This window comes from Dendrobates tinctorius, unplaced genomic scaffold (assembly GCF_039654945.1).
Source record: "Dendrobates tinctorius isolate UK_male_01 unplaced genomic scaffold, ASM3965494v1 ptg000030l, whole genome shotgun sequence".
Taxonomy (NCBI): domain Eukaryota; kingdom Metazoa; phylum Chordata; class Amphibia; order Anura; family Dendrobatidae; genus Dendrobates; species Dendrobates tinctorius.
Genome location: NW_027361698.1, coordinates 9,558,848 through 9,580,967, shown reverse-complemented (window position 1 = coordinate 9,580,967; position 22,120 = coordinate 9,558,848). Strand labels below are relative to the sequence as shown.

The window sequence follows — 22,120 nt, the reverse complement described above, 5'->3', positions numbered from 1 at the left end:
TGCATCAACCAGCAAGGAACAGGTGTGGCTACTAGCAAAGACTTAAATGTTCTTATAAAAAGGGAAATGGTGACGTATGATTTGTTACTTCTGTTTTGTCTGTGTGGTTCTATGATAGAACTGCGACAAAGGCAGGACAGAAAAATAAGTGGTTACAGAAGCGGGCAATACAAAACATTGTTCTACAAGAGTCTATTTTTTTAGCTCACAAATTATTTTTATCATTTCATTAATCTTTGGTTTATTATGATCACAGTCGCATTGACCTTGAGAAGAATATTCCCCGGTCTATTCCACAGCACCAAGAACACAGCAAACATGAACAAGTGAAAATCTCATATACATAGTGCTGGAAACGTAAGACAATGTGACTTTGTAACAAAGGGGAGGAGAAAAACCTACGAAAGAGCAAAAGCAAAAACTGGCCAGGTCTTCACAGGGTTAATATACCTCACGACTGATTTCACACTATCCAAGTTTCCTGACTACAATTAGTGTATTGGAGAGATGAATGTGGCGGGACAGTGACTCCTCACAGCAAGCAGCCGCCCGCCCGGACAGGGGAGCGTGACGCGGACCCGGGGGGCTGTGCTGAGTCTCCCACCCTCTCAGCTCGCGGACCACTTCCTGCAGCCGGCCGCCTGCCTGCGTGCTCACAATTGCCTCATTTCCGAGGCTTGGCGCAGGCGCACTACGGCCGCTCGGTAGCTGAGCTCCGGCACGACTGTGGGGGCGGAATCCTCGCAGACACGCCCCTGTCCTCGGGTAGCGCTGCTGGTGCCTGCATCCTGCTGCCGGTACCTGACGCGGCCTGAAGACGCCGAGCACCATGGAGATATCGGAGAACAGGAGCAAGAAGGTGAAGCTGAGCAGCAAGCTGCAGAACTGGGTGAGTGGCGGCCACGGACCGGGCTGTTTCCCCCGTAGTTTGGCCGCGGAGGACTCTGGGTGTCTGGTTACTTCTCCTGTGCCTTCATGTATGGAGTGCGGCGGCAGAGCAGCCAGGGTGACCCGGGAGGGCGGCACACGTACAGCCTCATTCATTGGCAGTGCCCCTGTGCAGACCCTCCATGTCTTATGCCACGTACCCTGTGACATTGGCTGATCTATATCTGGGGTCAGTACACATTCAGCCTCATTCATTGGCAGTGCCCCTGTGCAGACCCTCCATGTCTTATGCCACGTACCCTGTGGCATTGGCTGATCTATATCTGGGGTGAGTACACATTCAGCCTCATTCATTGGCAGTGCCCCTGTGCAGACCCTCCATGTCTTATGCCACGTACCCTGTGACATTGGCTGATCTATATCTGGGGTCAGTACACATTCAGCCTCATTCATTGGCAGTGCCCCTGTGCAGACCCTCCATGTCTTATGCCACGTACCCTGTGGCATTGGCTGATCTATATCTGGGGTGAGTACACATTCAGCCTCATTCATTGGCAGTGCCCCTGTGCAGACCCTCCATGTCTTATGCCACGTACCCTGTGGCATTGGCTGATCTATATCTGGGGTCAGTACACATTCAGTCTCATTCATTGGCAGTGCCCCTGTGCAGACCCTCCATGTCTTATGCCACGTACCCTGTGGCATTGGCTGATCTATATCTGGGGTCAGTACACATTCAGCCTCATTCATTGGCAGTGCCCCTGTGCAGACCCTCCATGTCTTATGCCACGTACCCTGTGGCATTGGCTGATCTATATCTGGGGTCAGTACACATTCAGCCTCATTCATTGGCAGTGCCCCTGTGCAGACCCTCCATGTCTTATGCCACGTACCCTGTGGCATTGGCTGATCTATATCTGGGGTCAGTACACATTCAGCCTCATTCATTGGCAGTGCCCCTGTGCAGACCCTCCATGTCTTATGCCACGTACCCTGTGACATTGGCTGATCTATATCTGGGGTCAGTACACATTCAGCCTCATTCATTGGCAGTGCCCCTGTGCAGACCCTCCATGTCTTATGCCACGTACCCTGTGGCATTGGCTGATCTATATCTGGGGTCAGTACACATTCAGTCTCATTCATTGGCAGTGCCCATGCTCAATCCACTCCTGTCTTATGCCACGTACCCTGTGCCACTGGCTGGTAGATACCCTGGGGGACTTATACAGCCTCATTCATTGGCAGTGCCCCTGTGCAGACCCTCCATGTCTTATGCCACGTACCGTGTGGCATTGGCTGATCTATATCTGGGGTCAGTACACATTCAGCCTCATTCATTGGCAGTGCCCATGCTCAGACCACTCCTGTCTTATGCCACGTACTGTGTGCCACTGGCTGGTAGATACCCTGGGGGACTTATACAGCCTCAATCATTGGCAGTGCCCCTGTGCAGACCCTCCATGTCTTATGCCACGTACCCTGTGACATTGGCTGATCTATATCTGGGGTCAGTACACATTCAGCCTCATTCATTGGCTGTGCCCCTGTGCAGACCCTCCATGTCTTATGCCACGTACCCTGTGACATTGGCTGATCTATATCTGGGGTCAGTACACATTCAGCCTCATTCATTGGCAGTGCCCCTGTGCAGACCCTCCATGTCTTATGCCACGTACCCTGTGACATTGGCTAATCTATATCTGGGGTCAGTACACATTCAGCCTCATTCATTGGCAGTGCCCCTGTGCAGACCCTCCATGTCTTATGCCACGTACCCTGTGACATTGGCTGATCTATATCTGGGGTCAGTACACATTCAGCCTCAATCATTGGCAGTGCCCCTGTGCAGACCCTCCATGTCTTATGCCACGTACCCTGTGACATTGGCTGATCTATATCTGGGGTCAGTACACATTCAGCCTCATTCATTGGCAGTGCCCATGCCCAGACCACTCCTGTCTTATGCCACGTACCCTGTGACATTGGCTGATCTATATCTGGGGTCAGTACACATTTAGCCTCATTCATTGGTAGTGCCCATGCCCAGACCACTCCTGTCTTATGCCACGTACCCTGTGGCATTGGCTGATCTATATCTGGGGTCAGTACACATTCAGCCTTATTCATTGGTAGTGCCCATGCCCAGACCACTCATGTCTTATGCCACGTTCCCCAAGAATCATATAGTAATGAAATGCGCTGTCAGTAATGGATAAAATCGATCTGTTTAGGGCCGAGAGTGGAGCTTTGATCTATGGGGCATTCAGGGGTGAACCTAGCCTATCTGCTGCCTGAGGCGAACAGCAAAATGACGCCCCCCCCCCCCCCCCACAAAGTAAATTTTCATATCTAGCCTGTAAAACTGAGTACAATAACGGACATTTTGATTTAGATAACTAGAGAAAAAAGGTGTCCAAACACAAAGATGTCAGCGGCATCGCAGGCACATAGAAGAACAACACAGAAGTATCCAGGACAAGGGTCAATAATGGCAATGGTAGGCCTGGCACAAAAATGCAGCCCTGCCACACAAACCCCACCAGCCCACAAACTATAGCACTCCTCACCCCGATCAGTGAATTTTTGCTATACTTTGTCATGCCCCTCACCACTCTCTTATAGGAGTTATTTGAAGAGCCACATGTGAATGGCACCACAGTGCTTATGACTGACCACAGCTCCATTTACATGGTGCTCTTCAAAACTACGTTTCCCAGGATCATGGGGGTCCCAGCGGTCAGATCCACAACAAACAGAAAGTCATCCCCTATCCCCACATAATGCTCCACACAGTATTATGGGCCCCATATATTACTGCATACAGTTTATTGGGCCCCAAATATTATTTCATACAGCATAATGGGCCCCATATATTACTTCATACAGTATAATGGGCCCAATATATTCATACAGTATTAATGGGCCCAATATATTACTTCATACAGTATAATGGGCCCAATATATTACTTTATACAGCATAATGGGCCCCATATATTACTTCATACAGTATAATGGGCCCAATATATTACTTCACATAGTATAATTGGCCCTATATATTACTTTATACAGTATAATGGGCCCAATATATTACTTTATACAGTATAATGGGCCCCATATATTACTTCATACAGTATAATGGGCCCCATATATTACTTCATACAGTATAATTGGCCCCATATATTACTTCATACAGTATAATGGGCCCCATATATTACTTCATACAGTATAATGGGCCCAATATATTACTTCATACAGTATAATGGGCCCAATATATTACTTCATACAGTATAATGGGCCCATTATATTACTTCATACAGTATAATGGGCCCCATATATTATGTCATACAGTATAATGGGCCCCATATATTACTTCATACAGTATAATGGGCCCAATATATTACTTCATACAGTATAATGGGCCCAATATATTCATACAGCATAATAGGCACCATATATGACTTCATACAGTATAATGGGCCCCATATATGACTTCATACAGTATAATGGGCCCAATATATTACTTCATCCAGTATAATGGGCCCAATATATTACTTAATACAGCATAATAGGCACCATATATTACTTAATACAGCATAATAGGCACCATATATTACTTCATACAGAATAATAGGCACCATATATTACTTCAAACTGAATAATGGGCACCATATATTACTTCGTACAGCATAATGGGCCCCATATATTACTGCGTACAGTATAATGGGCGCCATATATTAATAAAGTGTAATGGGCCCCATATATTACTTCATACAGTATAATGGGCCCCATGTATTACTTCGTACAGCATAATGGGCCCCATGTATTACTTCGTACAGCATAATGGGCCCCATGTATTACTTCATACAGTATAATGGGCCCCATATATTACTTCATACAGTATAATGGGCCCCATATATTACTTCATACAGTATAATGGGCCCCATATATTACTTCATACAGCATACCTCAGGACTGTTAGGGTATGTGTACATGATCCGGAACTGGCAGCGCTTTGGCTTGTGGGGTAGGATGGGGAGAAGCCGCCTCACCGGAGTTAGGTTTTTTCTTAAACACTGCTACATTTCAGAGTAAAACCTACCTGGCTGCAATTACGTGCACAGTTATCCAGGCTGCCTGTAGTGTGGTATTTAGCTGTATTTATGATATGATTTTTTTGTATGGGTGTAACGGGAAAAGTGGGAATTTGGTACTAGACAGAATTCTTCCATAAAGATACGTTAAACTTATCGAACATTGTGCAATGACTACACAGACAGAAGCAAATCAAACCTACAAAATTGCTCCTAATTTACCACCATAAACTGTCTCATAGCAAGACAGACTTTATGGCCAATGTTCCTTTTCTTGCAGTCAGAGATAAAGGGGTCTGGGAAAGCTAGGTGTGACGATCACAGTTACACATCCACAGAGATCTTCAAGTTTTAATTCCTGTTTATTTCTATGAATTATATATTACTTTTTGTGACCTATGAAATATATCCGGTATTTGCAATCTATACCTGTAATACACCCAGTTAATTCTAGTTATACAGTACTGTGCAAAAAATACTACAAAGTAAGAATGCTTTAAAAATAGAAGTGTTCATAGTTTCTTTTTATCAATTTATGCAATGGGAATGAAGAAAAGATAAATCAAAATCAAATCAATATTTGATGTGGCCACCCTTTGACTTCAACACAGCATCAAAGTATCATTTCTTCTAGATACATGGAGAACTAACCACTTATTTTCTGGGATGTAGGCTTTGTACAAATCCTTCTCTTCATTTTCTCCTAGAAAGAGTTGATGTTGACATCAGGGCTAGGAGGGGGCCATAGCATCTCTTCTAGAACGCCTTGTCCTCCTTTACGCTGAAGATGGTTCTTAATGACAATGCCTGTATGTTTGTATTTCCCAGCATTAAGGAATTAATTATTAAGCATTAATCCTGAGCCACATGCCCATCTCCTTTGTTAAAATGCAGCTCAGAACTTTCAAGGTCCCTCCATCATGCACCCTCATTATTGTTATCCTGCCCTTCAGTGAACTACTTTTCTTATGTTACAGCTAAATATTACACATTTTGACCCATTAGTCCAGAGTACCTGCTGTCATTTTTCTGCACCCCATAGCTTTTGGCTGCAATTCTTCCGTGAAGACCACCATAATGTGAATAGTACATGGGTGCTACTGGTTCCCCTTAGTTTCTGGTAGTTCTGAGCTGATAGGAGTGCAGGACGTCTTCCGATTTTTAAGGGTAGTAAAGCATGACTTGGCTTTAATTTACTGTGCTAAGTTTCCTTGATAAACTACTGTGTCTCTGCTCCACAATGTTGCTCATGTCTTGGTTCTTCTTCAAAAGAACTTGGAAAGTACATTTCTTTCAACGATAAAAAATAAACTGTTAGCACTTCTATTTCTGAAAGCACTCTTACTTTGCAAATTTTTTGCTCACCTGCCTAAAACTTTTGCACAGTACTCTATGTATAATATACTATCGTGTGTGTATATGTATACATCATAAAATTTACAAAGTGTAATTGTATACATTATTTATAGGTTCATACTGTACTTGTGAATTTTATATATAGGTCTGTTAATTTGTTTGTCTGTACAACTGCATCATCTTTGCCGGGTACTGTGCTTTTGTGTGCACCTAAGAAAATACAGACATTGCCTTAACAGAGGACAGAGTACAGATTGTTTCTGTCTGAATCCAAGGTATTTAGATGGAAACTGATGCAAGTAGTGAGCGTAGAGCGGTGTATGAATGCAACCTAAGGCGTTAATCTAGCTCAAATTTAGTGAAAACGTTGCAGCAGCTCATGATGGCTTTCTCATTCCCATCACTCGGTGTCTGGGCTCATGCACACATACAGTTTTCTTGTACGAACCCTGTCCGAATGTTGGATCAAAAATGGCAATGGGTCCGTGAAAAAAATTGGACCGAACTTGGATGACATCCGAGTGCGGTACGTTATTCGTGGACTGACATAATGGAGAACTACATCTAAGAAAAACTGATGCCACTCTGATCAAGCTCTGATAAGAATAATCGGACCATTGTTCTCGGATGTAGTGAAAACAGTCGTGCAGCTCTACCCTTAAAGGGAAGGTGCCGTCCAAAAATTTTTTTTTCAGCAATTGAAAAAATGTAAAGAAATAATGTTTACATTTTCTTAAAAAATATTATCGTTTGTTTTTAATTTTGCAAAATATGAAAAATAATTTTAATAAGTTTGGCATTTCCACTTGTTAACACTAGGGGGAGCAGCTACTGATATTTGGCACAAAAACCTAGTGTACAACTAGCTCACATTACTGCCCTGCAGTAATTATGGGCGGAATCTGCTGACATGGGTGTGGTGTCACTCCTCTCCTCCCCTTCTGGATGTTTGCTAAGGGAAAATAGAGGATGACATCTAGGAACACAGTGAGCTGCCATTTTGATGGGGCCTGCAAAGTTACTTACTGTCTTTGCATGCAAAGTCTGGATCAGAACAGGTCATCAATCAGCAGAAATGTGTCCTGGATTTCTGTGGAGCAGACAGTCTATCCATGTGTATAAAACACAGCACTCTATGTACAATCCCTGGCACCGAACAGGGTGCCCCCCATAGACCAGCACACTGCACTCCTAAAATACTCTGTGCTGCTGTCACCCTGCTCCTTCCACCATACATCAGGCTCCTGTCGCCTCGCTTTCACACATCGCCAGGACAGGCTCTGAGGAGAGGAATGGGGTCTTTGGTCACTGAGCATGGCAGGCAGCAAGGATTCTGGGAGCAGGGTGACAGCAGCACAGAGTATTTCAGGAGAGCAGTGTGCTGGTCTATGGGGGGCACAGAGGGAGATATATGGGGAGGAGCAGGGTGACAACACCACAGAAATCCAGGAAACATTTCTGCTGATTGATGGCCTGTTCTGATCCAGACTTTGCATGCAAAGACCACATTCCCCTCCTCAGATCCTGTTCTGGCGATGTGTGAAAGCGAGGCAATAGGCACAGTCTGGGGTGACGCTGGGAAGCAGGATGGGGGGAAATGTAGCCATTCAGTAGCGATAAAAATGAGACCCCTCTCTTCAGCTGCCTCACCAGCCCTCCCCTGACTGCACCTAACTATTACCCCTGACCCGTGTGCAGGTGCTCAGTCAGAACCACCCTAGAATGGGTCCCCTTTTAGCAGATAATACTGCCATAGTGTTCTCACATAATACCGCCATATAGATCATACACAATACCACCATGTAGATCACACATAAGACCAGCAGGGTGACAGCAGCACAGAGTATTTCAGGAGAGCAGAATCACACTGGATAGGATTAGATACACGGCTCAGCAGTCAGTATCACACGGGATAGGATTAGATACACGGCTCAGCAGACAGTATCACACGAGAGGACTAGATACACGGCTCAGCAGTCAGCATCACACAGGATAGGATTAGATACACGGATCAGCAGACAGTATCATACAGGAGAGGATTAGACACATGGCTCAGCAGTCAGTAACACACATGATAGGATTAGACACACGGCTCAGCAGTCAGTAACACACATGATAGGATTAGATACACGGCTCAGCAGTCAGTATCACACAGGAGAGGATTAGATACACGGCTCAGCAGTCAGTATCACACAGGATAGGATTAGATACACGGATCAGCAGACAGTATCACACAGGAGAGGATTAGACACATGGCTCAGCAGTCAGTATCACACAGGAGAGGATTAGACACATGGCTCAGCAGTCAGTAACACACATGATAGGATTAGATACACGGCTCAGCAGTCAGTATCACACAGGAGAGGATTAGATACACGGCTCAGCAGTCAGTATCACACAGGATAGGATTAGATACACGGATCAGCAGACAGTATCACACAGGAGAGGATTAGACACATGGCTCAGCAGTTAGTATCACACAGGATAGGATTAGATACACGGCTCAGCAGTCAGTATCACACAGGAGAGGATTAGATACACGGCTCAGCTGTCAGTATCATACATGATAGGATTAGATACACGGATCAGCAGACAGTATCACACAGGAGAGGATTAGATACACAGCTCAGCAATCAGTATCACACAGGAGAGGATTAGATGTCCAGCAGATGGCCAAGTGTTTTGAAACAGCAGGGAGAAGGTCCTCCTATGTTTTGCAGGGGCAGCAGCTGGTCAGGTGTTTTGGAAAGAGCAGCTCGGTCTCCAGCAGCTCGTCCTGGTTCTTCTGCAGCTGGTATGTGCAGAGTGAACATCCAAGCCGTTATGCTGGAATAGTACAGCATCCAGGGCTTGCAATGGAGTGTAAATGGAGCTAAAAGGAACGCACTGGGCTCTAATAAGATGGCACCTGGCCACACCTACAGCTGTGAATTGAGCTGCCCACAGAGGCGTGCCCAGTTCACTCCTGATGCTGCTGCAATGAAAGAGATAGGGTCGGGAGCCGGCTGTTATGTCTTATGCCCAGGGACTGCCGTAAATAAGCATGGAAAGTGTCGTTCAGCAGCCAGCAAGGTAAGATGGCAGCCCCCAGTGGCTGCATTAATACCGTACAAAAAACAAACCATACACACCACTGAGTCAAGCTTAGGGGACAATATCTTTTTATACTATTTTCTTTTTTACATTAAATTATGAAAAAACACGGCACCTTCCCTTTAAGCTGGAGTGACATATAGCGACTCATCAGCGATCCCGACAATGATATCAACGTGTTAGGATCGCTGGTGAGCTGTCAAACAGACAGCTTCACCAGTGATCAGCACAGCGACGCCGAGCGCGCGGCATCGCTGTGTACGTTAGTTACCAGCGCGCTGATGCAGGGAGCTGGTAGCTAAGGTACACATCGGGTATCTAAGGGACGTGCGAAACTTAGATACCCGATGTGTACCTTAGTTACCAGCTCCCTGCATCAGCGCGCTGGTAACTAACGTACACATCAGGTTTCTAAGGGACGCACGTCCCTTGGATACCCGATGTGTACATTAGTTACCAGCTGATCGCTGGTCTCCCGCCTGTCACGCGCAGCGATGCGTGCTGGCCAGCGGGAGACCAGCGATGGAAGAAATGTCCAGGGCTTTCCAAGAGCGATCAGCGATACCGGCAGGGGGGGCCGATCGCTGTCACACACAGCTATCTCGCTGGTGAGATCGCTGTTGTGTCACAAAACTTGTGACTCAGCAGTGATCTTGCTAGCGAGATCACTATGTGTGACGGGGCCTTTAGAGATGGGAGCAGGGAGGGTGAGGGTTTGTACACAGATATTCATGGCTTGGGCAGGGAAGACCGCAAACATGTACAGTGTCAGGGATGGCAGGCTGTAGAAAAGGAAGCTAGCATTTGAAAAGCAATGTAGATGTAGCAATGCAGTGTAGATGCTCCGCTGATATGGCCACCGCCATCAGGGGCTTATCTACAGTATTCTATAATGCTGTAGATAAGCCCCCGATGTAACCTGAAAGAGAAGAAAAACAAGTTATTTTATACTCACCCAGTAGCGGTGTCGCGGTCTGGGTCCGGCGCCTCCCATCTTCTAGAGATAACGTCCTCTTCTTGGCTTCCCGTCGTGAATCTGGCGCAGGCCCTGTTGAGGGCAGAGCAGAGTACTGCAGTGCGCAAGCGCCAGACCTCTCTGACCTTTCCCTGCGCACTGCAGTACTTTACTCTGCCCTCAACAGGGCAGAGAAAGTACGCCTGCACAGGAGCCGCGGCAGAAGTGAGGAGGACGTCATCCCTAGAAGATGGGAGGCGCCGGACTGGACCGCCACATCCACCACAGCGGACCGCACCCCAGTGAGTATAATCTAACTCGTTTTTCTTATCTTTCAGGTTACATCAGGGGCTTATCTACAGCATTACAGAATACTGTAGATAAGCCCCTGATGGCGGTGCCGGCAGCTTATAGCCCGAAAATGAGGTGACAGATTCCCTTTAAACTAGGAGTAGTTTACAAACTGCATATCATGGGATCTGGACATAAATGAAGGTATGAAAGTTCAGAATGAAACTGCAATTTCGGTTAACTAAAGGTGGTCAGTAACGTATGGAACTTCATTTTTTTTCCATGTCTGACATCTCAACATGTCACTTGCTTTCTCAATTGTAAAGTCCTGCCATAAGTCTGTTTCTAGTGAAGGTAATAAATTGTTATAAATACCTACTGTATATTGCGGTCTGTTGACACTGTGTATGTTATACAGGCAGGTCACTGTAACTTGCCATAGTGATTTCTTGTTTTTCTTTGGTTATGAGGCAGGTGACCTTGAGCATAAAGGTGGAGATGTAATGGTGCAGACCATGTTCCTTGCGCTTTCATAGCTATTTTGTGGTTCTGTTTGTCAGGTCAGTAGATAATTTATATATTTGGCGTTTCTCTATGAACAATCATTCTATTCATGAGTCTGGAATAATAAATCTGTAAAAGTTCAGTGCACTTGTGGGCATGACCTATTTAGTTCATTGCATAGTTGGCAATTGTTTTACTTCACAGTTGAATGGGTTATATCTTCTGATGATATTTTGTTCTTGACATATTTATATTCTCTTGTTTGCTACATGAAAAACTGATTTACAAATACTTGTTCATGGAAAGATAAGATATTGCTTTGAAATGAGGCTTAGCACATTGTTTGGAGCAAAAATTAATATAAGACCCTATCTAATTTTCGAGGAAACACATTATTAGCAGAACTATAAAGCTCACCACAAGTTCTACTGTAACACATACATGTAAACGGATTTCACTGTCTTTACACATAGAGATAACAAGGCATTTAACCCCTTCCGACCGTTGACGCCACATAGTCGTCATGAAAAGTTTTGCCAATACGACCCATGACGTGTGCCCAAACAGTGGTTCCCCCCACATATGGGGTACCAGCGTACTGAGGACAAACTGGACAACAACTTTTGGGGTCCAATTTCTCCTGTTACCCTTGTGAAAATAAAAAATAGCGGGCTGAAAAATCATTTTTGAGGAAAAAAATATTTTTTATTTTTATGGCTCTGCGTTATAAACTTCTGTGAAGCACTTGGGGGTTCAAAGTGCTCAATACATATCTAGATAAGCTCCTTGGGGGGTCTAGTTTCCAAAATGGGGTCACTTGTGGGGGGTTTCTACTGTTTAGGCACATCAGGGGCTCTGCAAACGCAACATGATGCCCGCAGAACATTCCATCAAAGTCTGCATTCCAAAATCGCGCTCCTTCCCTTCTGAGCTCTCCCATGCGCCCAAACAGTGGTCCCCCCCCCCCCCCCCCCACATATAGGGTATCAGCGTACTCTGGACAAATTGAACAACAACTTTTATGGTCCAGTTTCTCCTGTTAGCCTTGTGAAAATAAAAAATAGTAGGCTAAAAAAATCATTTTTGAGGGAAAAAAAACTTTTTTATTTTCACTGCTCTGCGTTATAAACTTCTGTGAAGCACTTGGGGGTTAAAAGTGCCCACCACACATCTTGATAAGTTCCTTGGGGGGTCTAGTTTCCAAAATGGGGTCACTTGTAGGGGAGCTCCAATGTTTAGGCACACAGGGGCTCTCCAAACGCTACATGGTGTCCGCTAACGATTGGAGCTAATTTTTCCATTCAAAAAGTCAAATGGTGCCCCTTTTCTTCGGGGCTCTGCTGTGCGCCCAAACAGTGGTTTATGAACACATATGAGGTATCGGTGTACTCAGGAGAAATTGCCCAACAAATTTTATGATCCATTTTATCCTGTTGCCCATGTGAAAAAGAAAAAACTGAGGCTAAAAGAAAATTTTTGTGAAAAAAAAAAAAAAAAAAAAAAGTACTTTTTTTTTTTTTACCGATCAATTTGTGAAGCACCTGGAGGTTCAAAGTGCTCACTATAAATCTAGATAAGTTCCTCAGAGGGTCTAGTTTCTAAAATGGGGTCATTTGTGGGGAAGCTCCAATGTTTAGGCACACAGGGACTCTCCAAACGCGACATGGCAACCGCTAAATATTCCAGCATATTTTCCATTGAAAAAGTCAAATGGCGCTCCTTCCCTTCTGAGCCCTGCCGTGCGCCCAAACAGTGGTTTATAACCACATATGAGGTATCGTTATACTCAGGAGAAATTGCCCAACAAATTTTATAATCCATTTTATCCTGTTACCCATGTGAAAATCAAAAAATTGATGCTAAAAGAAAATTTTAGTTGGAAAAATTAAAATGTCCATTTTTTCCTTCCACGTTGCTTTAGTTCCTGTGAAGCACCTGAAGGGTTAATCTTCTTGAATGTAGTTTTGAGTAGCTTGAGGGGTGCAGTTTTTAGAATGGTGTCACTTTTGGGTATTTTCTGCCATATAGACCCCTGAAAGTGACTTCAAATGTGACGTGGTCCCTAAAAAAATGGTTTTGTAAATTTTGTTGTAAAAATGAGAAATCGCTGGGCAACTTTTAACCCTTAACTTCCTAACAAAAACAAATTTTGTTTCCAAAATTGTGCTGATATAAAGTAGATGTGGGAAATGTTATTTATTAAATATTTCTTGTCACATAACTCTCTGGTTTAACAGAATAAAAATTCAAAATCTGAAAATTGCAAAATTTTCAAAATTTTCAACCTAATTTCCGTTGTTTTCACAAATAAACGCAAAAATTATTGGCCTAAATTTACCACTAACATTAAGCCCAATATGTCACGAAGAAACAGTCTCAGAATCACTAGGATGCATTGAAGCGTTCCAGAGTTATTACCTCATAAAGGGACACTGGTCAGAATTGCAAAAAATGGCCAGGTCATTTGGGTCAAAATAGGCTGGGTCATGAAGGGGTTAAACAAAATCATAGCTCAGTATGAGCCATGATTGGGAAACCTGCTTTAAAAGCAGCTGATGGTGGGGGTCATGATTTTGCAAGATTTATATCTGTAGCTTGTCACAAGTTGAGAGAGGGAGCATAAATGCTGTATAGAAATCAATAAGCTGGCTAGTATGATAGGAGTTAACTTATCACCTGGAATGTAACTACTGCACATACTTTACCAGGGTCTGTACAGACATTAGTGGCCAAGCTCCTTAGATAACAACTAGCTCTACACTATGAAAGATAAAAGTTCTCATTTCAGGAGAAATACAGTAGATAGAAAAAACAAGTCACTTGCAAACTTATTTTCATTCTAACTAAATAAAGCAATTTTAATAACTAGAGAATACTCTTTTAAGACCCAACAAAACCATGATATAAGTGGGTGTTGTGAAGGATGACACCAGCGAGATCATGCAGAATCCCTCCGCTCCCACCACATGTCACAAACCCACACCTCGCTACCCCACCTGATATCACTATTCAGCGAAATTACATGGTATGGTCTCTTCACTTGCACCAGTGTGATGTTCCGCACCCCCTGGGGACACGTAAGGTCAGCTTGTTGCAGTTTTATTCACACAGGTCCAGGGAGGAACAGGGAGTGAGAGTATGTGGCCCACACAGTCACTGACATGGTTCCACACTCACAACCCTGACAGGCTGAGAGGTCACATTTCACTAGCACCAGTGAAACAGAGCGCTGCCAGCCCGGTAGAACTGCCACCAGTTCCTTGTTAGATATAAGCCCGGTCCATTAACAGGATTATATTGGGCTAGAAATCAGCCCCGTTAGCATGGCATGTTAAACCCCGAAAAATTGATGTGTGGATTCTTGGATTGAGATAAGCGCAAGTTCGCAACCCAATATTAAATTATGTATTAAATCACCTTAAGGGCACGCTAGACAATACACTATATATGTGATGGTTACACATATACAATGGGCCGATATGCAAATACAGCTAGTGGTAGGGCAAAAGATATAAGCAGAATATCTGTCAATTACTGGGTGATGTTAGATTATGGGTGCGCTGAACCACATGTAGCATGTGATGGCAGCTGTCTCCTTGGGCTCTTCTTAACACGTTACTCGGTGCAGCCCCCCCTTCCAAAGTGGACCCCATGTATAAAAGAGAGAGCAACAACACGTCCTTACACTAGGCTTTTTTCCCTTTTGGTCATTTTCCTGCCCTGTGGGCTGAACCTAAATCCCTTCCTCTTGCCTCTGCAGCTAAAAAGCTACAAAACCTATGAAAGATCATGACTCTTTAATAAACAGTCCTAGGGAGCCTGTTTTGGCACCATTGGATGTGGCCGGGCCCCTACTATGCTTGAAGACCAAACACAGCTTTGCTATCTGGTTTCTTCAACTGGTTGTTCTATGTATCTCCATACCCCTTGGTGCTAGAACTGGGTCGAGCCGTAGCTAGGCGTTCACCTTGTTCTGGTGATCTCGGAAATAAACATTGTGAAGACACAGCATTGTATCTTAATTAACCAGACTACTATTATTTCAGTTGGCCCAGGGACATGAGCTAGAGTTCATGTGCGAATGACCATTGACCCTTATTAGTGATACTATTGAAGAGAAATAGCGCAATAGTGCATTATCCAGTGTAGGTATATCAATTTAAAAATAATACACTCACCAGATGGAGCTTGTAATAAGCATGGAGGATTTGCTGCTGCAGATCCACAAAGGACCGACGTAGAAAATGCAGGATAGGATAAAAAGGGGTCAGACAAACCGCTCTGCGTATCACTGTAAACGATTATTATTACAGTGGTCTTTATATAAAACTTTCCTGAGGAAGGAGTTCTGTGAAACTTCGAAATGCTTTGAATAAAGACCACTGTAATAATAATCGTTTATAGTGATTCGCAGCGCGGATTGTCTGACTACTTTTTTTCCTATCCTGCATCTTCTACGTTGACCCTTTTTGTCATTGATTTAATGTTCAAAAGCTGTCATTTGTTGACTGGCTGCTGATTAGCTATGGTATCTGTCCTTGTATTGCAGTCCTAGTTTTGTTCTACTATCTTTGGGAAACAAAGGCACAATGCTTCAATGTTTGTTAATATGTTGATGACCTATTCATTCTCTGCAATATGAAGGATAATCTATGCATGTTGTTTGAACGCTCCAGCAGTGAGGGATGGTCCCGTACCCCACCTTCCCCCAAGCCTGTGGTGGAATGCCTAAATGAAAAGTTGTGAACTATAAAAAGAAGCATCTGCTTGTGTTAAGAGAGACACAGAGAGAGAGACAGCCAGAGATTCTGCCAAGACATCCAAACATCCAGGGGACCCTACAGGACTGCTTTCAATACATCATGGCTCCATCACAATGAACACAGATCTATCATTCTACAGGAAACATCCTAGGGGACCCGGCCCCGTTTGGAAGAATACAGATCTGGTCCATTCGCCATCGCTGAACCATGTATACGTTTGGAGTAAGACAGGATTGGGACCCGCCGGTCACCTGGCTCCATGGAGATGTTCGGAGAAGTCAGGTTGTGGCCCTTGGGTCAACTGGCCTTGTACTTCAATGGACTGTCTTCTTTCTAAACTTGTCTTTACCTCCTCTGTGTTCGTGCCACAGGTGGGGTAATTAATCCTAGAAGATGAAGTCAGGTTGTGACCCTCCGGTCAACTGGCCCTTGTACCTGAATGGACTGTCATCTTCCTACACTTGTGCATGCCACAGGTGGGTTAATCGACCCTTGAAGCTCTGAAGTAACAGCTACCATTATCCAGGCGAGTCAGCGGAACAGTGAGACTATAATGTGCACCATCTTGGGGCATTTTGCTGGGACTTTTTTACATGTTATCTGCCTGTTTGTGATTCAATAAAGCATTGCCATGCTGTTTTACCCTCACCCTGTGTTGTTTGCAGGGTCGCCATCTGGGCATTACTGCCCTGACTGGCGTATTGGGGCCTGCATCGGGCCCGGTCTCCTCTGCTCACCGGGCCCCTACCGGCAGGTAAACCGGGCCCTTAGCGTGGCGCTGCGGGCGGCAGCTAAACGCTATTGACATGCGGGCCCGCCGGCCCGCACGTCAATTTTTTAACAGCCGCCAGTCAATCAGAGGCTGGCAGCTGACATCAGCCACAGCGCGCACCTCGCCAGCGTCTGACGTCAGTGTCAGTCGCCGGCTAGAGCGAACTTCAGCAGCTTGGAGGGACCGAGCCTTGCCCGCCGCTGGAGCGCGGCCAGGTAAAAGGAACATGTTTTTTTTGTTTGTTTTTTTTGACAGCTTCGATCCGGGGGGCCGGGGGCAGAATGCTGGGGGCCGGGGGCAGAATGCTGGAGGCCGGGGGCAGAATGCTGGAGGCCGATCGCACAGGATCATGGGGCAGGATGGATACGATGGAGATCATATGGGGAAGAATGGATACGATGGAGATCATATGGGGAAGAATGGATACGATGGAGATCATATGGGGAAGAATGGATACTCATGAAGGTGGGATGGGAGAACATATGGCTAAAGCCAGGAATGAGACACACGGGGGTCAGGATGGGGGATATTATTACCATAGGGGCTAATTAAGGAATATTATTACTGCAATGATGTATTTAATTTTTTGAGGATACTGTTTTAAATGGGGTGGCGGTCTTGTTACTGTGCAGAGCGACACTCGCCTTTTTTTCTTCATGTGGTGTAATGTAGAAGTTGGGAAAAAATAAGTAATGTGTTCTGCAAGCGGAGCTCCATATAACTGTGTTATTTCCTGCAGAGACTAGCCCTGCCTGGAAGACGTGATGACGGTCTGTGCTGGATGAATGAAAAACAAGGATGAAGACATCACTGGTGAGTTAGTGTGTTACCTGTACACTGACACTGTACATTGTATACTATATATACAGAGGTCCTGTGTATAATGTCACCAGTGATCACTGTGTTACCTGTACATTATATACAGAGCTCCTGTGTATAATGTCCTTGATCACTATATTACCTGTACACAGACACTGCATACTAAATACAAATCTCCTGTGTATAATGCCACTTATGGTGATAGTATTATGTTTTTTTTTTTATTAATGATCAGTATTGCAGTATTCAGTCACCAAGTGGTGGTAATATGTGGTCTGGGCATGGTGCAGTGGTATTTGTCCCTTGTATGTGCTATTATTTGGTCACTTTGTGGTGGTAATATTTGGTCTGGTCATGGTGCGGTGGTATTCCTTGTATGTGATATTATTCGGTCACTATGGTAGTAATATGTGGTCTGGTCATGATGTGGTTGTATTTGTTCCTTGTATATGGTATTATAGGTCACCATGTGGTGGTAATATGTGGTCTGGACATGGTGTAGCGGTATTTGTTCCTTGTTTGTGATATTATTGGTCATTTTAAAAATTGAAAAATAATTAAAAATATACCTAAAGTGTATTGCATATTTTAAGAAATATTTAATAGGTTACAGTAGAGTAGAGCTCGGGCAAAAGTGTCTACCCTGTTATGGTGGGGGCTTAAAAAAATCTTTTGTCCAAAGCAAAAGCTGCCGGCTATATGTGTGATCTGGTGATAGGAACTGTTAATGTGTGATAGGTGAGAAGTGGAGTTTTTCCAAGAGAGAGCGGTGGAACTGTGGACAGTTTGAGAGGTGGAGGTGGAGCAGGGTGGAGCCTGGGCGGAGTCTCAAGGGGGCCCCAAAAATTATGCCAGTATGGGGCCCCGAAATTCCTAGTGGCAGCCCTGGTTGTTTGAGTAGTGTTTTATCCACATTAAAGGGAGAGCAGGCGTTTGGGGGGACTATCCCTGGTCCATGCGGTTTCGGCTAGTGGACCTAGAGTGCCCGCTGACCTCTCCCCGTGTCTCCGCAAACACAGTGTACGGCTAGGGCGTGTAGTATCTCAATAACTCCTTATGGAATCATAGCGGACTCAACAAAGCAGTAAAGACCACATGGTATCCACATGGCAAGTCAGCCTTTTGTTCTGCTCTGAGCTGACTCAAGGTGTGAGATCTGTCACTCATAAGCCCCCGTTACACACTGCGATATCGCTAGCAATATTGCTGTAAAGTCACCGATTTTGTGACGTTGCAGCGATATTGCTAGCGATATCACTGCATGTGATACTTACCTCCGACCGGCTCCCCCGCTGGTAATCGCTGATCGCGCGAGAAGCTGCTGGACCATTCCTCGTCGGCCACTTCCTGCGGCGCTTCCTGCTGTGACGACGAGCGACGCGTGGAGCCGGGCGGGAGGACACAGGATCGCCGCGTCTGACAGGTAAGTAGCGATCCCCGTCCCCAGAGATGTCACTGGTGAGATCTGCCTGAGTGGTAGCTCACTAGCGACCACCTAGCGATGCACCAGCGATCCTGACCGCGTCATATCGCTAGTCTGGATCGCTGGTGCATCGCTAGGTGTAACTGTACCCATAGCCTTTGAGGCTTAACCACTCTGCTGAGCTAGCTGCACACTGAAGAGTGTTTTATAATCCCATGTCACATAGGATACAAACGATTAGCATGAAATTATGTCTCCAATATTCTTCGCAGGTGTCTTTTGTGGAACTCTTATCTAGTAATCACTGTACCCTAGTATAAAATGACTACACAATACAGTGTTCCTCTTTTTATTTGTTTTACTCATTTATATAGCGCCATTACACAGCGCTTTACAGACAATATTGGCACTGTCCCGGATGGGGCTCTCAATATAAATTCCCTATTGTCTTTGGAGTGTGGGAGGAAACCGGAGGAAACCCATGCAATCATGGGGAGAACATACAAACTCATGGCAGATTTATCCTTGGCGGGATTTGAACCCAGGACTCCAGTGCTGCAAGGCTGCACACCTAACCACTGAACCACCGTACCGCCCATCAGCTTTAAAGGGCTATTCTCATCATATTAAATGGTTAAAATGGCAAACTACTTGTAAAAACTAACAACTTTGCAATTTACTTGTTATTTAAAATAATCTCCATCCTCCAAAGGGGTTTACTATTATTTTTTTTACTGCTCATTGCCTATGTAACCTGCTACTACTGAAGTCTTAACAGCTGTGGTCAGCCTTTTAGGCAAGGACTGCAGCACTTACAAGTTCTTCGAATAGGGTTTTTGTAAATGCTGCTCTGAAGTACGTTGGATCTGTTCAGTGTCACAAGTGCTGCAGAGTAAGGCTATGTGCACACGATGCAGATTTCTGGATCCGCAGCGGATTTTTCCGCACAGAAACGCTGCAGATCCGCACTATGATTTACAGTACAATGTAAGTCAATGATAAAAAAAAAAACGCTGTGCACACGCTGCGGTTTTTTCTGCGCGTTTTTTGTGCGGTCCGAAAAAAGCAGCATGTCACTTCTTTTGTGCGGTTTTCCACCTGCTCCATTCTCCAAATACGCAGGGGGAAAACCGCACAAAAACCGCTGGAAAACCGCAATAAAAAAGTAAGAAATCCGCAGGAAAAATGCAGGTCATTTGACCTGCGGATTTCTTAAAATCTGCGCGGAAAAATCGGCAGGACGAAAATCTACGTGTGCACATAGCCTAAAGGAAACAGAGCAATATAGTTGATAGGGAGCCACTTGAATGCTGTGGCCAGTTATTTTTCTCTCACTATAATTTGTAAGTCAAGTTAACCATCAAATAGGAATTTTGCCTTTTCTGTACCAATAATATTTTCTTTTGGAGTTGTCAGAATGTAATAAGAATGGATTTAATTCAGTAATGCTAGTTTCCTCTTTCTTTAATTCATACTCTAAACTTATCTGGAAGCAAACATATACATATACCGTATTTTTCGGACTATGTAAGACAAACTTTTTCTCCTCCAAAAATGTGGAGGAAAATGGGAGATGCTGCATCTTATAGTCCATATGTACCTGCTCTGGATGGAGAGGTGGGGGAGTGGCAGAGGAGGTACAGTGGGTCAGAAGGAGACAGGAGCCGGCTGGTGCTGCTATCTCTTGTGCCCGCTGCTAAAGAGAAATTAATATTCAGTTCTGTCCACACCAGTGTGAGTGGAGAGCAGTAAATATTCATTCCCTTTAGTAGCGGGCACACGTGAATGCCCGGCAGCTGTAGGAAGCCGGAGGCTGCTGCTAACACATACTCGCTGCTCCCCATGCCGTGACTATTCCAGTATCTGTCCTCTGCTTGTAGGCAGCACACAATGTCAATGCCATGCCATTCTTACAAGCATAAATCAGCTGCTGGCATCGGAATAGGAAGCTGCAAGGGAGCAAAGGAAGGTAAGTAGAATGATTTATGTTCTTTTTAATGTTTTTCTGATGGGGGGCCTGGCATACCGGGATGGAGATGGGGGCCATGCCTACCAGGATGTGGATGAGGGGGCCATGCCTACCAGGATAAGGATGAGGAGGCCATGCCTACCAGGAAAAGGAGGAGGAGGCCATGCATACCCAGGATAAAGATGAGGGGAGGCCTTGCCTACTGGGATGAGGGGAGGCCGTGGTTACCGGGGTAAGGATGAGGGGAGGCTGTGCCTGCCGGGGTAAGGATGAGGGGAGGCCGTGCCTGCCGGGGTAAGGATGAGGGGAGGCCGTGCCTGCCGGGGTAAGGATGAGGGGAGGCCGTGCCTGCCGGGGTAAGGATGAGGGGAGGCCGTGCCTGCCGGGGTAAGGATGAGGGGAGGCCGTGCCTGCCGGGGTAAGGATGAGGGGAGGCCGTGCCTGCCGGGGTAAGGATGAGGGGAGGCCGTGCCTGCCGGGGTAAGGATGAGGGGAGGCCGTGCCTGCCGGGCTAAGGATGAGGGGAGGCCGTGCCTGCCGGGCTAAGGATGAGGGGAGGCCGTGCCTGCCGGGGTAAGGATGAGGGGAGGCCGTGCCTGCCGGGGTAAGGATGAGGGGAGGCCGTGCCTGCCGGGGTAAGGATGAGGGGAGGCCGTGCCTGCCGGGGTAAGGATGAGGGGAGGCCGTGCCTGCCGGGGTAAGGATGAGGGGAGGCCGTGCCTGCCGGGGTAAGGATGAGGGGAGGCCGTGCCTGCCGGGGTAAGGATGAGGGGAGGCCGTGCCTGCCGGGGTAAGGATGAGGGGAGGCCGTGCCTGCCGGGGTAAGGATGAGGGGAGGCCGTGCCTGCCGGGGTAAGGATGAGGGGAGGCCGTGTATACCTGGATTAGAGAGATATATATACCAGGAGAGGGGATATTTGTTCAGAATTTACCACATTTCTTGTTTCAACTTTTTTTTTTCTAATCTCCTCCAAATCCTAGGTGGCTCTTATAGTCCGAAAAATATGGTAATTACTAGGTAACATGAACTATATACTTCCTTTCCTTCATTAGGGGCCTGTGTTGAACTGCCTGGCTACCCATAGGTATGGTTTAGGAGTTGCTATGATTTACTTAACTTTCTCAGAATCAGGAACATGCTGTTTTTATGAAAATATGACTTCCTGAAATCTAATATGTGGGGGCCTAATACA

The 22,120-nt window shown here is 45.5% G+C and overlaps 1 protein-coding gene across 2 annotated transcripts in view; it reads left to right on the top strand.

The window, feature by feature from the left end:
- Positions 1–683: 683 nt before the first annotated feature.
- Positions 684–22,120, top strand: part of PAPSS1 (3'-phosphoadenosine 5'-phosphosulfate synthase 1) — a 169,308-nt gene continuing 147,871 nt past the window's right edge. Inside the window, exons 1-2 of one of the 2 annotated variants that reach the window (XM_073571844.1) lie at positions 751–889; positions 17,456–17,529. In XM_073571844.1, coding sequence (XP_073427945.1) covers positions 17,515–17,529 — 15 coding nt within the window. In that variant the 5' untranslated portion in view covers positions 751–889; positions 17,456–17,514. Of the gene's footprint in view, positions 890–17,455; positions 17,530–22,120 lie in introns of both variants that reach the window. The other variant, XM_073571843.1, reaches the window with a different exon arrangement.